A 15867-nucleotide genomic window follows, 5' to 3' on the forward strand; every position below is an offset into this window, starting at 1 on the left:
TCCCGCCTGGGCCAGGACCACCCAGGCTCACAGCGCAGGGACAGGCCTCTTCGCCCCCGCGGGCTGCTGGACAGGCTGTGGACTATCCTCTTCCTTGCGTGTTTCATCAGGTTTGAAACCGGGGTTTCCCCATTCATAAACGGAGGATATCGGCTACTTCAGACTATTTCTGCGCAGCTACTGTGTTCCAAGCACATAGCGTTGGGGATACAGCAGCGATGAGTACAAACTCCTGGCCCCAATGGAGCTTTTATCCTAAAAGGTGGGGGGGGGGGGGAGGTTAGGGGCAGGAAGACAGAATAAACAAATAAACGCTCAAGATAATTTAAAGTCAAATATTATAAGGAAAACAGGGCTGGATTGTGCAAGGGTGTTTTGTGGGGGTGGGGAGGAGGTATGGAGGGTTGGAGGGTAAGATGCCCTGGAATGAGACTGGCCCTAAAAGGAAGCTAAAGTCAGGGGAAAAGAGACCGAGTCTTTTTTCTTGGGCTGTTTCCAGTCCAAGTCCCTGAAGCCTGAGGAGCGGGCGGGAGGCTTCTCTGCCCCTTCCCTGCAGAGCAAGGGGGTCTTGGAGGGTCGTGAACTCAGCCCTGGCCTGGGCTTTGGGTCACCATCTCCTCTCACCTCCTTCCTAACTCTTACCCTTCCTCCTTAGGGCGGTTGCGCAACCCCTGTCTCCCCTCCATTCTGGAAGGGGAGAGACCAATCTAGGGCAGCAGGACAGAGCTGAGTCCCTCACAGCAGAATTTAATTGCCCAGTGTGTTAAGTACGGGCTTAGGGGAGCAGCAGGGCTGGGGCAGAAAAAAGGGGACTTCTCTTTTAAACATCATTTGATGTTTCAAAAAGAGCATCAAGGAGCCATCGCGGGAAAGCCTAACTGTTGGACCTTACATGCATTGTGGTGTTCGGTATTGTCTTTACTTTGAATGAGGGTGGGAGGGCGCGGACCGGGGGAGGCACAGTTATTTCTGGTCTAGGGCTTCTGAACGCGGAGCCGCCGCGCGCACCCCCGCTGGCCAGCGAGTGGGTCGCTCCGATTCCTTCCATCAGACATGCAGAGTCGGGGCCGGGCCGGCGGCCTCGGGCTCCCGAAGGAGCCCCCGCGCAGCCCCCCGACGGTCGGAGGTGCGGTTTCCAGCTGCCGCCCCGACCCTGCGGGCGACTCCACTCGTGCGCGGGAGGGGGAGGCTCGGCCACCCCTCCGCTGAGCCGCGAGTGGGCGAATCCGGAGCCTCGGAGGAACTGCCGCAGCTTCCGGTTCCGTTGACAGCGACGCCGGAAACCAGGGCCCGGGCTGCGGGACCAGGTGAGAGTCGGCTGGCTTCCTTGCCGGGAGGTGCGGTCCGAGGGTGGAGCGCGGTGGGCGGCTGCTCGGCTACGCAGGCTCCCAGGCCCCGGGTCTTCTGCAAAGCCTCGGGACTAAGCCCCCTCACCAGTCCGCCCTTGGGTTTGTTTTCTCTCAGACGTCGGCCAGGACCGGGAGTTGGACCCCCACATTCTCAGAGGCCCTTCGGGGAGCCGCCCCTACCTGGGGAGTAGCTCGAACTCACACGTCCCATCCTATTGCGACCCTGCCGAACCGGAGGTAACCCGTTGCGGACGTGGGAGCCAGGCAGGGCATTCGACTAAGGTCTTTTGAAGGATGAGTAGGAGTTTGCCAGTAATTTGCATGCTAATGCAGGTGAAACTCCCAGGAGGGGCTGTAGTCCAAGAAGACTGGTGGGCTGTTTCCTCCTTCCAGGTTTGGTTAATGACAGAAGAAAGATTTGAAACTTGAAATAAAGATGTGCAATGAAGAAAAGGAACAGGGTGATATGATAGACTAACAGGTATGGGGTGGGGCAGAGGGGGCAGCATTAGATACTGTGGTCTAGGAGAGCATCTCTGAAGAAATGCGTTTGAAACCCTAATAAGGACCCAGTCATAGGGAGATCTGAAAGAGTGTTCCAGGCAGAGGGAAAAAGCCCTGAGGTAGAAATAAACTGATGTTCAAGATATAGAAAGAAGACTCGTGTGGTTGGAATATGGCCATTGAGGAAGAGAGTGGTAGGAGATGAAGTTGGAGAGGTGGTTGGGAGTTGACTCACATAGAACCTTGTAGACCCATCTCCCATACTTACTCTGAGTATGTGGAAATCTATTGGGTTTTAAGCAGAGGAGTGATGTGTAAGGTGAAGACTGGATAGAGATGGGGGGTGAAAAGATTAAGTGTTGGGTCAGTGGAGGTTGTCCAGTTCTGTGTCAGGCAAAGGGGACCTTTCTGTGATTTGCGCAAACTTCCCTTCTTCTCCCCTGGCCCCAGAAGGGGCTGTCTTGTGTTAGGATGCTGAAGACTGGGGACAAAACCCCTATGCATGCCTTGGTGGGGATTTCAGTATTACACTCATGTCTCTTCCTGCCCAACTGTAACAAGTTTGAGCTCAGGCCCCCTAGTTAGGAAATGGATGTACCCCCTGTGGACCAGGCCCTGGGCTGGGCACTGAGGGGACAGAGGATGAGATTGGACTCCAGCCCTGAGCAGCTCAGTCTAGTGCGGGGAGACAGACGTGTGAATGGGCGGTTTACTGTGCCGCAGTGCTGAGAACTCAGATGTGTGGGGTATAGGCGCCCTGGAGAGAGGTTTGGTTTGTGAAGCAGAGGAGGAGGCAGGGAGATTTCATTGAGAGCTTCATGGGCTTCATGATTAAACGGCATCTTGTGTTCTCCGTGCAGAGACGCATGGAGGGCACTCTAGACACAGGAATAGCTTGTGCAAAGGAAGTGAATGTACAATTGCAGAGGGCATGCATGTCAAACCATGGCAGTGATGTGTAAAGGGGTGACAGGATCTGATGTGTTGTTTTGGGGTGATCACCCTGGTAGATAATTTCTGTCCATGTGAGACCTTGGGGAGGAGGGCTTAAGATAATGGAAATGAAATTCCCTGGATTAATCCTGAAGACAAACTCACACTCATCCATCCTTGTGCCTGGTGAAGATGACCGGCTGTGATTAAGGCAGAGTGGCTAACCCTGTACAGGCTGAATTGGCCTCTTGGGCTTTTCGGATGGAATACCTGCAAGCAGTTCTGTTTTCCCATCTCGTTTATTTTATTAAAAAAATTTTATTGAGGTAATCACATTTATCAGTTCAGTGTACATTTAACTGGTCCATACAGGCCCTTTTTCTCCTTTGCATTTGTTTGCATATTCTCTTTTATCCCCATTCCCCCCATTCCCTCCCCCCCCCCCCACCCAACTGCAGCAAACCACTCTGATGTATTTGGTACATATCCTTTTATTTGCGTGTGTCCTTGGTTGTATGCATATATATTTTTTAAAACATAAGTGGTATTCTGCCTGGACTTCACTTTGTTTCTTTTTTTTCCCTTCAGTACCATGTTTTGGGATCTTAACGATGTTGCTGTGGGTATATCTGGAACATGGTTTCTCAGTGCTACCCAGGTTTCCATAGATGCATCTCCCACATTTTACTTGACTTATCACTTCCCGTAGACCCCTGGGTTGTCTCAAACTCCCTGCCACAACACAGCACTGGGATGAAAATTCTTGTACCCATCTCCTCCCTCAGCTTTTTAATACAATTTCAAGATGCTGACTTGGGCTTCCCTTTGATAATCCTGGTATTAGTTGATGTCTGACAGGGCCATACTGTTTGACCTTGGTGAGGTTGTAACCTTTCTTGAGCTGTGTTTATTTTCAGTAAATTGTGATTCTGGTTCCCACTCTTGGCAAACATTCTTTTGTACTGCCATCTTTCCTGGTTGATCATTTCACAGGCTCTGTGGTTACTTTCCTGTTTCTTGTCATCATTGATCATTGCTGTACACTCATTCCAACCACAAATATTGGCTGCTTTCCTTTCCTGGTGAGATGGTGGCCTGTTAAGCTGGTCCAGAGAGGACTGTGCTTCAGAGAAGGGCTCTGGAGCCTGGAGCCAGACTGCCCAGCTTCGGTTCCAGGTCCTCTACTTCCCAGCTACGTGACCTTGAGCAATTTATTTAATCTGAGTTTCATTTTCTCATCCGTAAAGTAGGTCTAATAATTGTACCTACCTCATAGTGCTTTTTTAAGAATTAAGTGAATTGGTTAATGCATGCCAAGTCATTAGAACAGCGCCTGTCACATAATAAGCCCCTATGAAATATTAACTGTTCATAGCAATAATTATTATTATATTATTTCCAACAGGTGTCCCTGTTATATTTTGCCTGTAATGGTTCATATTCCAGTTATAGGGTATTTCCTCAGGGAGCATGAAGAGGGGGGCATGTCTTCTAGACACCCTGATTAACAAATTCTAGTGTGATAGTGTCAACCATAAGGAGGGAGGGCATAAATACATCTCAAGGCCCTGGGTACCATTTCTCCATCACTCATCCCCTGTCTGATAAGGAGATAGTGGCTACAGGTTGGGCCAAGATGATGGAGCCAGGGCTAACAGTACTGGTGGGAATGGGAAGAGAGTCTGGTGAGACTGGGAGAATCCCGATGGTCACTTTGGACACAGAATTCTCTTTGTGATGTTACTCTGTACCCTTCTTTGAGAGAATGACCAACTGGCTAGATTTGAACGTTTGAGAGGTGCATTTGGCAGAGCCCTCTCACTTCAAATCCCATAGATGGAAAGATGGGGAGCGAAGTCAACTCTATCGCCAACATTTTAAGGATCGTCCATGTGTTCAGTGTCAAAGGCTGCTCTGAAATGGAGGGGAGCAGTGGCCCAGTGTTGAAGAGACTTAGGAGTGGGACCTTAGTGGTAGGAAAGGTGGGACAAGAAAAGTCAACTTTCATCAGTGGTATCATGAGGAGGAAGAGTTTTACAACAAGAGATGTTCTAGTCTAGTGGGGGAGGCAAGCCCTCAAACAGATCGTTACCCAGTGATCAAAACTGAAGTAGAAGGGCGCCAAGTGAGAGTGGAGGGAGCCAGGTGAGAGCAGGCTAGGGACAGCTGCAGAAGGAGATGACCTCTGAGCTGCCTTGGAAAGGATGGGCCAGCTTCTCAAGTAGTCGAGGAAGTGAGGGGTGGTGGAGAGCATACCAAGGCACAGAGCTGTGAGGGAACAAGGGAATATGAGCTGCCTGTCTGTGGGCAAGCGGCAGGGAGGCTGAGGTAGGAGTGGTGGGCAAGGCCTCTCAGGTCGTTGTGGTCAGCATTTGTTCCATAGGCTGTGCTTTCAAGCATTAGCCATTCAAGGACTGCCTTCATGGCTTCTGTCACTATAGTACATGGAAAACCAAGTCCACTAAGTGAAGAGGTGGCCATAATGAACGTATGAAAATACATGAAACATTAGAATATGCGATGTATGTATGGATTTCTACTTAGATAGCATAGATAGTATTCCCTGCTCAGGGCTCTGCAAGGCCTGCTCTCTTTTCCGATTAAAAAAGAGATGAGGGGAATTCCCTGGTGGTCCAGTGGTTAAGACTCCGCGATTCCACTGCAGGGGTCACGGGGTTCGATCCCTGGTCAGGGAACTAAGATCCCCGCATGCTGCGGCGCAGCCAAAGAAAATAAAAAAGAGATGAACAAGGATTCTAATGAAAAGAGTTGAAAACAGAGTAATTTTCTCACCATGATTCAGAAAACCCGTCCTCACGCCTACCTGCACCTCCACTGGGCACCCTGGCTGGGGGTGATGGAAGCTGTGTACAGATATGTTAAGCTGGGAATTTCTAAGCATTGACATATGATATGGGAATGGTGAGGTGGGATCTGGGAGTCCTCCTCACTGTGCCCCTCTGGCCCAGGTGGGGCCTGACACAGTGGCTGCCATGGAGCAGTGTGCGAGTGTGGAGAGAGAGGTGGACAAGGTCCTGCAGAAGTTCCTGACCTATGGGCAGCACTGTGAGCAGAGCCTGGAGGAGCTGCTGCACTACGTGGGCCAGCTGCGGGCTGAGCTGGCCAGCGCAGGTGGGTGTCCCCCCACTAGAGCCCCACACCTGCCTCCCTTGGGGCCTAGGAGACCCCAGGGCTGCTTGATAATAGGGTTCTGGAAGGATGATGGTTAGGGCATTGATACATGGATCCCTAGGCCTCTTCGAAGGAGAATAAGTCTCTGAGCTATTTCAAAAAGCCCAACAGAAATTATTAATTTACCTGAGATTATTTTCATTTACGTTTTGTTTTCAATTTGCTTTTCTATTTTGAATGTCTAAGACACTTTAAGATAATTTCAAGTTTACAGAATAGTCCTAAGAACAGTATAAAGAGCTCATATATACCCTTCACCAAGATTCACCAACTGCTAGTATGTTGCCATATTTGCTTTATCAGTTTTCTTGCATATTCGTATTACTTTTAAAACCATTAGAAAGTAAGCTGCAGATATCATACACCTAAGCCTTCGGTGTATATGTCCTAAGATCAAGGGCATTCTCTTACGTAAGTACAGTATAATTATTAAAATCAAGAAGTTAGACATTAATATTATGACCTAATGAATATAGCTCATATTTCAATTTGCCACTACCCAATAATTTTCGTAAAACATTTAAATTTTATTTTCCAGTCCAGGATCCGATCCAAGATCAAGCATTGCACTTAGTTTCTTGTGTCTAATCTTTAGTTTTTAAAATCTGGGACATTTCCTCCACCTGCCTTTGCCTTTCATGACATTGACATTTTGGAAACATTAAAGCCAGTGATTTTGCAGAACGTCTCTCGATTTGGATTTGTTTGCTGTTTCCTCATTATTTTTTTGCATTTTGGGCAAGAGTACTTCAGAACTGATGTGTTTCTCAGTGCATCACATCAGGAGGTACAAGGTATCAGCTTGTTCCATTATGGGTGATGTTAACTTTGATCAAGATCTTTGGTTAAGATGGTGTCTGCCAGGTTCCTACACCCTAAGGTTAATATTTCTTTCTTTAGAGTTAATAAGTAATTTGTGGGGAGGTACTTTGAGACTATATAAATTTCCTGTGCTTTCTCAGACTCTGCCCACTGGTTTTAGCATTCATTGATGATTCTTGCGTGAACCAATCATTACAAAGTTAGTTGCAACATGGGTGATTTTTCCTGGTCTATCATTCCCTATACACTTATTAGTTGGCATTTAACTATAAGAAAGGAACTTTCCCTTCCTTCCTTCCTTCCTTCCAAGTTCATACTCATAAATTCTTATATTATTCAATGGGTTATAATCCATTACTGTTATTATTTATTTTGATGATCAAATTGTCTTAGATTTGACCAGAGGTAACCCCTAGTTCCTATGTCCTTTTTTTTTTTTGATTGAGCTATAATTCACATTAAAATTCACCCTTTTAAAGTGTACGATTTAGTGGGTTTTTAGTATATTTCCAGAATTGTACAGTCTTTACCACTATCTAATTACAGAACATTTTCATCTCTCTAAAAAGAATCCCCCACCCATTAATAATCACTCCATTTCTCCTTCTCCCCCAGCCCCTGGCAACCACTAATATACTTTCTCTCTATGGACTTACCTATTCTGGACAGTTCATATAAATGGAATCATATAATATGTGGCCTTTTATATTCTTTCACTTAGCGTGTTTTCAAGGTTCATCCCTATTGTACCATGTACTTCATTCTTTTTTTATGTGCTGGGTCATATGGTAACTCTCTGTTCAACTTTTTGAAGAAAATGTCGGCAGACTGTTTTGTGTGCACACTGTTTGGCACACTGTTTTCCAAAGTAGCTGCAACATTTTATATTCCCACCAGCAATGTATGAGGGTTCCAGTTTCCCCACATCCTCACCAACACTTGTTATCACCTGTCTTTTTGGTTATAGCCATCCTAGTAGGAGTAGGCCCAGCCACCACCTCCTGTTTGTATTTGTCAGGACTCATTCGGTTACAGGTGACAGAAACCTAGTTCAGACTAGCGTAAACAAACAAAGGGGGTATGGTTGCTGGATTTATAGATTCAGGTAACTGAAAGGTCCAGCCCAGTTGGATCTAAGTGCTCATGTGATACCTTCAATCTACACTGGCTTCATTCTCAGAGCAGTGCTCCCCTGAGGTGGCCATGGTGCTCCAGCAACTCCAGTTCACTTTTGTTTGTTTAGCAACCTGGCAGAATGCTTCTGTCTTCCAGGGCTTCTGGTCTCGGAGCTTGAGACGCTCCCTGGCCCTCTTGGGTCACATTCCCTTCCCTGGGTCGTGTTTTCTTCCCTGAACCGAGGTGCTTCCATCTAAAGAAGGGGTGTAGATGCCGGGCTGGAAGAAGGGACCCGTGCCCTGTCTGCCCTTCTCTATTCCAAGCCCCATGTGCTCTTGGTAGTTCGTGTGGCTCATCCAGCCATGGGGGGTGGAAACCACTGTAAACCTGGCATCCTGAGCCAGAAATGTCCTTGTGCTTCCCTGGAGGACCCTGGCCTGCCTGGTGTCCTCTGGGTTAATTAGAGGCATTAACATGGGGACAATACTTTATGGTTCAAAGCCTTCCCACAGGGTGTCTCCCTCAAGATAATAAGGAGCCATCTGGTGTGGTGGTGAGGAGCCTGGGCTTCAGATCACTGCTGTGACATCTGGCAAGTTACTGCCTCAGCTTCCTCAGCTGTAGTACAAGATACTAACAGTGCCCACTGCATAGAATGGTGATGAGGATTAAATGAGCTAAAACCAAGTACTTGCCCACAGTAAGTGCCAAATCATCTTCATTTCACAGCAACCTACAAGGCCAGTGCTATCACCCCCATTTTGCAGATGAGGAAATGAAGACTCTGAGAGATGAACCGGCATGTCCCACTTGACCAATTCCAAGTCATGTAGTTAAAAAGTGGCAAGACCTGTAGTAGAAGCTTTCACTTTGGAGTTCAGGGCTGCTTCCCGGCCTCCATGCTGGCATTTAGAATAAGGAGGCAGGGACAAGGTCTGCTCCTCTGTGTCCTGACTCATTGCCAGTGTTTCTCTGCAGCCCTCCAGGGGACCCCTCTCTCAGCCACCCTCTCCCTGGTGATGTCTCAGTGCTGCCGGAAGATAAAAGACACCGTGCAGAAACTGGCTTCAGACCACAAGGACATTCACAGCAGTGTCTCCCGAGTGGGCAAAGCCATTGACAGGGTGAGCATGTGGGTGGCCCCGGACTAGGGGCGGGAACACCTGCTGCTAGTGTGTAGCAGGGCTTCTCAGGAAGCCAGTGTGAGAAGTGAGACCCTGAGTCACAGGGCCCTGTCTCTCCTCCTCGTCAGAACTTTGACTCTGAGATTTGCGGTGTAGTCTCCGACGCAGTGTGGGACTCTCGGGAGAAGCAGCAGCAGATCCTGCAGATGGCCATCTTGGAGCACCTGTACCAGCAGGGCATGCTCAGTGTTGCTGAGGAGCTGTGCCAGGTAACGAGCCCGCTGGGAAGGCACTGGTACCTGCCTGTTCTGCTTTCTACTTGGTAGTTTTCTTTATATTAGGACCCCGTTATTATTTTTTTCTTGTATCCAGACAGGTCAGTTTATTTACATGACTCAGATATGTATGTCATCAGCTCTGATTGTCTGATAGGGATACCTGTTCCCAGAGACCTGTTTCCAGTGGACAGTTGGCCTGGCAGGGCATCCTCCCCTCTGGACTGCACATGGGAAGTCCAACGTTTCCTCCAAGATCACCCCTTAACTTTGCTTCCATTGTAGACCAGCTCCTTTCCGTTGATGCATTCTTTCCTTAAACGGGTTAATAGCTATTTTAAAAATTGTATTTAATTTATTAAAACTAGAAAAAACCAAAAACAGTTCACCCATTTCTCCCACACCCTACCCTGCACCTCTGGTAACCACCAATCTGTTCTCTGTATTTATGAGCTTGGTTTTCTTAAAAAAAACTTTTTTAGATTCCGCATATGAGTTCATATGGTATTTGTCTTTCTCTGTCTGACATATTTCATTTAGCATAATGGTCCATCCATGTTACCACAAATGACAGGATTTTCCTACTTTTTTAATGGCTGAATAATATTTCATTTTACATGCACACACACACACCATCTTCTTTATCCATTCATCCATTGATGGACACTTACGTTGTTTCCTTATCTTGGCTATTGTAAATAATGCTGCGATGAATATGGGGGTGCAGATATCTTTTCAAGTTAGTGTTTTCATTTTCTTTAGATAAGTACCCAGAAGTGGAATTGCTGGATCATAGGTAGCTCTATTTTTAATCTTTTGAGGAACTTCCATACTGTTATCCATAGCGGCTGCACCAATCTACATTCCCACCAGAGGCGCACGAGGGTTCCTTTTTCTCCACATCCTCGCCAACACTTGTTACTTCTTATCTTTTTGATAATAACCATTCTAACAAGTACAAGGTGATGGCTCACTGTGGTGTTGATTTGCATTACCCTGCCCTGATGATTGAGGTAGAGAATCTTTTCATGTGCCTGTTGGCCATTTTGATGTCTCCTTTGGAAAAATGTCTATTCAAATCTTCTCTCCATTTTTTAAGTTTGTTTTTTTTTTTTGCTATTGAGTTATATGAGCTTTTGTATATTTTGGATATTAGCCCCTTATCAGATACACGATTTGCACATATTTTCTCCCGTTTGGTAGGTTGCCTTTTCATTTTGTTGATGGTTTCCTTTGCTGTGCAGAAGCTTTAAATTTAGTTTGATGTTGTCCTACTTTTTATTTTTTATTTTTTGCTTTTGTTGCTTCTTTAAATAAATTTTAGAAATCAGTGCCCCTGATGTAAAAAGAGAGTAGCTATAAAACTATATACAATGGGGGCTTCCCTGGTGGCGCAGTGGTTAAGAATCCACTTGCCAATGCAGGGGACACGGGTTCAAGCCCTGGTCCGGGAAGATCCCACATGCTGCGGAGCATCTAAGCCCGTGCACCACAACTACTGAGCCTGTGCTCTAGAGTCCGTGAGCCACAACTACTGAGCCCGCATGCCACAACTACTGAAGCCTGCGCACCTAGAGCCTGTGCTCCGCAACAAGAGAAGCTGCAATGAGAAGCCCGCGCACCACAACCAAGAGTAGCCCCTGCTCGCCTCAACTAGAGAAAAGCCCGCGCGCAGCAACAGACCCAACGCAGCCACAAATAAATAAAATAAATTTTAAAATATAAAATATATATATATACAATGAAAAGTGAAGTTATTAATTTCTAGCTAGAGTTGGTTGCCAGCCAGAGGTCTGAGTGCCTGGTAATCCCTTTCTTAAAAAGGAAGATTAGTAAAATGATGAAGTAGCACTTGTTAGATGTTAAAGACACACTAGAAGTGAAAGTAAAGGATACTTTCCCTTAATGTAATTAGGGGGATTGAAAAGGAATAATTTTCTCTCCATGCTACTCAGTGTGGGTCTCCAGTACCCCAGCAGGTGGGGTGGGGTTTGCAGTCTGCTCTCTAGGAGGCCAGCATGTAGCACTCAGCCTCCCAGAACTGAACTGGGAATAAGAGGGGTCCAGGTGGCTGGCAAGAGACCATGGCTCCTCATGCAAAACCTGGCCCTCTCTAGCTTGTCTTTGGTGGATGAGGTTTTATTAGGTGTAGAGCAGAGAATTTTGGAAACACTGTCCTCCAGTGGTGAATTGTTCTCTCTCCCTCTAGGAATCAACACTGAATGTGGATTTGGATTTCAAGCAGCCTTTCCTGGAGTTGAATCGAATCCTGGAAGCTCTGCATGAACAAGACCTGGGGCCAGCATTGGAGTACGTTGGCCCTTGGGTGGGCCCGCGGGGGACAGGGCTTGTCTGTGCTCTTCACCTCACTCAGCGTACTTGACACGTCTCCAGCTGTGTCTCACGGGCCTCACATAGGCTCTTGGAGGCTCTGCCAGGGCCCCTTCTCTCGCCCCACCAGCTCCACACTCAGCTGGCCCCTTTCTTCCCAGATGGGCCGTCTCCCACAGGCAGCGCCTGCTCGAGCTCAACAGCTCCCTGGAGTTCAAGCTGCACCGACTGCACTTCATCCGCCTCCTAGCAGGTGGCCCTGAGAAGCAGCTGGAGGCCCTCAGCTACGCCCGGCACTTCCAGCCCTTTGCTCGGCTTCACCAGCGGGGTACGTGCCCCGAGTGCCAGGGTGGGCACTGCTGGGCTCTGGCGGACATCAGCACGTCTGGGATGGCCCGTCCCTGCCCCACGTGGGGCTGTGTGTTACCGGAACTCCTCCCCCACTGTCACCCAGGTGAACTCCAAACTCAAGGCCCTTCCTCACCGCCTCTGCCATACCCTCCTAGCTTCATCTCACACCACCTCTGGTCCCCAGCCACGTGCCACACCCCTACCCAGAGCTCACCAGGCCTGCCCACGACACGCGTGCCCTCATGCTGCTCTGCCTCACAGTAGGAATTCCAAACCTCAGTTGTTTGAGCCTCACCTTCCAGATGTTCACAACTAGTAACCACCCGACTACTAGTAACTTTTTTCTTTAGCTCCACTCACATGTATTACTTCACATTTTATTTAGAGATAAACAGCATGAAAACCCAGCAATGTTATGAAATCTTAGCTAGATACTGCTGCCTCCTGAAAGCTTTTAAAAAGGGAGATTAGGGAATTCCCTTGGAGTCCAGTGGTTAGGACTTCACACTTTCAATTGCATGGGGCATGGGTTTGATCCCTGGTCAGGGAACTAAGATCCTGCATGCCACAAGGCGTGGCCAAAAAAAAAAAAAGGCAAGGGGGGGATTAGCTAGTGTTGGAGAATAGAGACATGAGCGCTGGCCTGAGCTCGCTCCTTGATGCAGCTGAAAGCATGGGAAGGAAACCGAAACCCCTCCCTACCTCATGCTGTGGGGTCATGATTGCCACAGAAGCAGGCCTGAGACCCCACTTCCTCATTGGATTGTAGGGAAAACTGGTTTTGCCAGAGGGCGTTTTAACCCCCATTTGGTCAGGTCTTGGGCCTGGGAGCCATGGGGCTCAGCCTGCTCCTCATACTGCCTCTGCAGCCCTGCCACCACAGGGCTGGACGCGGAGCCCTGGGAAAAGGCTGCCTCCTTGTACCCTGATTCCCCCTTGCCTTGTAGAGATCCAGGTGATGATGGGCAGTCTGGTATACCTGCGGCTGGGCTTGGAGAAGTCACCCTACTGCCACCTCCTGGACAACAGCCATTGGGCCGAGATCTGTGAGACCTTTACGCGCGATGCTTGTTCCCTGTTGGGCCTTTCTGTGGAGTCACCCCTCAGCGTCAGGTACAGCCAGCCCTATGGGGGCAGCACAAATGGGAGGGTTGAGGGAAACCCAATTTTCCAAGGCCCTGCCACGTCCAGGGATGGTGCTTGGTGCCTTCACAGACCTAAACTGCCTGTCTTAGTCATTCTTCCAGATAGGAATTACCTTTCTTTCTACAGTTGGAGAAACAGATTTAGAAAGAGTTGTGGCCTGGGATCACCACAAGGTCAATGGCAGGGTCAAGGTTCCCATTTTGTAAGGTCTCGTGAGTGAGGTCTGTGTCTCCTGCACCTCACCCCTGGATTATCACAGGACCCTCTGACAGCCTGGCCTTATTGCCACCTCATCTCTCAAACACGACTTCCCTTCAGGGAGACTTGAGTTGCTGAGTCACACGTGCTGAGAGCTTTCACTCAGAAGACTCCTTTATAGTTAATATTCTTCTCATGGCTTCACAACAAACCAAGGAGTTAGAGGTACTGTTACCCTTATTTTACATGAGAAAACAGGCTCCTAGGGCCTCACAGGGAATAAAGGTCACCTGGACCTGACCCCGCCACATACTGCACCACAGTGGTGTATTTTATTTAGGCTGGCTGTGGAATCTCACGCCTTGCCCCATTGTGATAGGCTCCACCCTCCAATTCGTTACCACAGACTCTGGTTATAGAACAGTCTTTCCCAGTGGGAACACCGGTGCCTTAGGACGGTTCTTTTGCGCACAACTGCCCTGCGTGTTGTAGGCGTTTGGTACCCAAGGCTCCAGCCAGCCGGCTCCCCACCCCCCGCCCAATCCTTGTGAGAACTGAATCTGCTTTTTCCCATTTCTAAGTGCCCTAGTTGATTGCAGTTACAGAGGTGCACTGTGACAACGGAATGGGGTAGACAGGCAGGATGGGGCCCTTCCAGACATCACTGTCCCTGTCACACCAAGGACTTATCAGTGCTTGGGATGAACAGATTATCTGTCCCCTGGATGTTCCTTTTGTGTTTATTATAGGTTCTCAAATTTGGGGGTGCATTAGAATGACTCTTTAGAGTTGGACGCATAAGTACATATGTGGCTTTATGCGTGACCTGAGAGATTTTTAAGGACCGGTTTGATCAAGTGCCACTTTGAAACCTTGTCCCAAGTCATATTCCAACAATGTGCTGGTCCTTCTGTCTGTCTGCTGGGTTCTTGGTCAGGGTCACTCCAGCCCCTGCTCTTTGTTCTGCAGCTTTGCCTCTGGCTGTGTGGCGCTGCCAGTGCTGATGAACATTAAAGCTGTGATCGAGCAGAGGCAGTGCACTGGGGTCTGGAGTCACAAGGATGAGTTACCGGTGAGGTCTGGCAGGGGGAGGTACAGCAGGAGGCGCTGGGGAGCACAGCCGCCATGGGAAGTGGGACTCACCCCTCTGCTGGCCTCCCCAGATTGAGATCGAACTAGGTATGAAGTGCTGGTACCACTCAGTGTTCGCGTGCCCCATCCTCCGCCAGCAGACGTCGGATTCCAACCCTCCCATCAAGCTCATTTGTGGCCATGTCATCTCCCGAGATGCACTCAACAAGCTCATTAACGGAGGAAAGTAAGTTCCATGTGCTCTGCTCCACCTGGGCGTGATCCTTCTGCTGGCTGGCCCCCTGAGACATTCTTGGTTCTCCTCCCTTTGTAGGCTGAAGTGTCCCTACTGTCCCATGGAGCAGAACCCAGCAGATGGGAAACGCATCATATTCTGATTCCTGCCTGGGAGGAACTTTGCTGAAAGAGGTTTTTCACCCATGAGCCTTGGTCTGTCTCCGTGGGGGTGGTTGGCTTCTGTGGACTGTGGTTCATTTCACAGCAACTGGCTGAGGAGTGCCACCACAGGCAGGGGCTGGAGTGGCCCTCTGGCAGAGGCCAAGGAGGGAGATGAAGCAGCCTACATCCGGCAGCTGGCTCCTTGGCTCTAAGGGCAGGGAGACTCTGGCCTCTGTACTCCTGCTCTGTCTCCCCTTCATTATATTTGCTATTGACTTAGTAGCAACTGACAGAGAAGCAAAGGACTTGGCGGGCACAGCAGATGTCTTCCATCCTGCCCTCAGCCAGGTCTCTTACTGCCACACCAAGGCTTGTGTCCACTCCTCCCACTGTACAGCCTCACAACTGTATGCATCAACTTCCCACTGTAAATAGTCTGGGATAGAACTGAATGCCGTTGTTTTATAACTTTGAGCAAATATATTCACAGACCTTCTCCTTACTTTGCCCACCTTTAGCTTCACTGGCAAAGAATTACCATGTGCCCACTGCGCACAGGCACTGGGCATGGCCTAACCATTGCTGCTGGTTGGGAGCATGGCAGCCACAGAGCCCAGTCGAAAGAACCCAACCTGCATCTGATTGGGAGAAAAAGCTAGGAGATGGCAGACCCTGGGCAAGGTGCTTTTACATATACACATATAAAATCGTATTACCTCCTTATTAGAAATGAGTGTGAAGGGATGTAGGAAGATGAAATGACTTGCCCAGAAAGGCTCACAGCTTCTCAAGAAGAGAGCTTGGAGTTTAAACCAGATCCAACCCTCAAGCCCAAGGTCCTTCCAGTTTATTCCAGGGTGCCTGAAGCTTGGCTGCTGTGTGTCCTGAGTCCTGTGCTGGGCCTTTGAGAACAGGAAGGCACCATAAGTCTAAAATGTTTGAAGGGATTAGGTTATGGGGCCATTATGCCAAGCAGGAGAGATGGCCTGGGGTTCTGCAATTAACTTCATATACCTATTTAAAATTTACTGTGTGGGTGGGTACATTGCTTCTGTC

At 48.6% G+C, this 15867-nt stretch overlaps 1 protein-coding gene across 2 annotated transcripts; it reads left to right on the plus strand.

Annotated features, from left to right (window-relative positions):
- The first annotated feature begins 1289 nt into the window (after nucleotides 1–1289).
- Nucleotides 1290–15313, plus strand: RMND5B (required for meiotic nuclear division 5 homolog B). Of its 2 annotated transcripts, XM_057541118.1 has the most exons (11): nucleotides 1297–1307; nucleotides 1465–1586; nucleotides 5756–5918; nucleotides 8895–9040; nucleotides 9169–9309; nucleotides 11525–11625; nucleotides 11808–11974; nucleotides 12945–13110; nucleotides 14311–14413; nucleotides 14505–14659; nucleotides 14747–15313. In XM_057541118.1, exons 3-11 carry the CDS (start codon nucleotides 5780–5782, stop codon nucleotides 14808–14810), a joined length of 1182 nt encoding a protein of 393 aa, XP_057397101.1. In that variant the 5' UTR covers nucleotides 1297–1307; nucleotides 1465–1586; nucleotides 5756–5779; the 3' UTR covers nucleotides 14811–15313. The 2 variants fall into 2 exon arrangements, with proteins under 2 accessions (XP_057397102.1, XP_057397101.1); XM_057541119.1 differs by lacking the exon at nucleotides 5756–5918 and having other exon boundaries at nucleotides 1290–1307.
- Nucleotides 15314–15867: the final 554 nt, after the last annotated feature.

The sequence above is a fragment of the Balaenoptera acutorostrata genome, chromosome 2 (genome assembly GCF_949987535.1).
Source record: "Balaenoptera acutorostrata chromosome 2, mBalAcu1.1, whole genome shotgun sequence".
Taxonomy (NCBI): Eukaryota; Metazoa; Chordata; class Mammalia; order Artiodactyla; family Balaenopteridae; genus Balaenoptera; species Balaenoptera acutorostrata.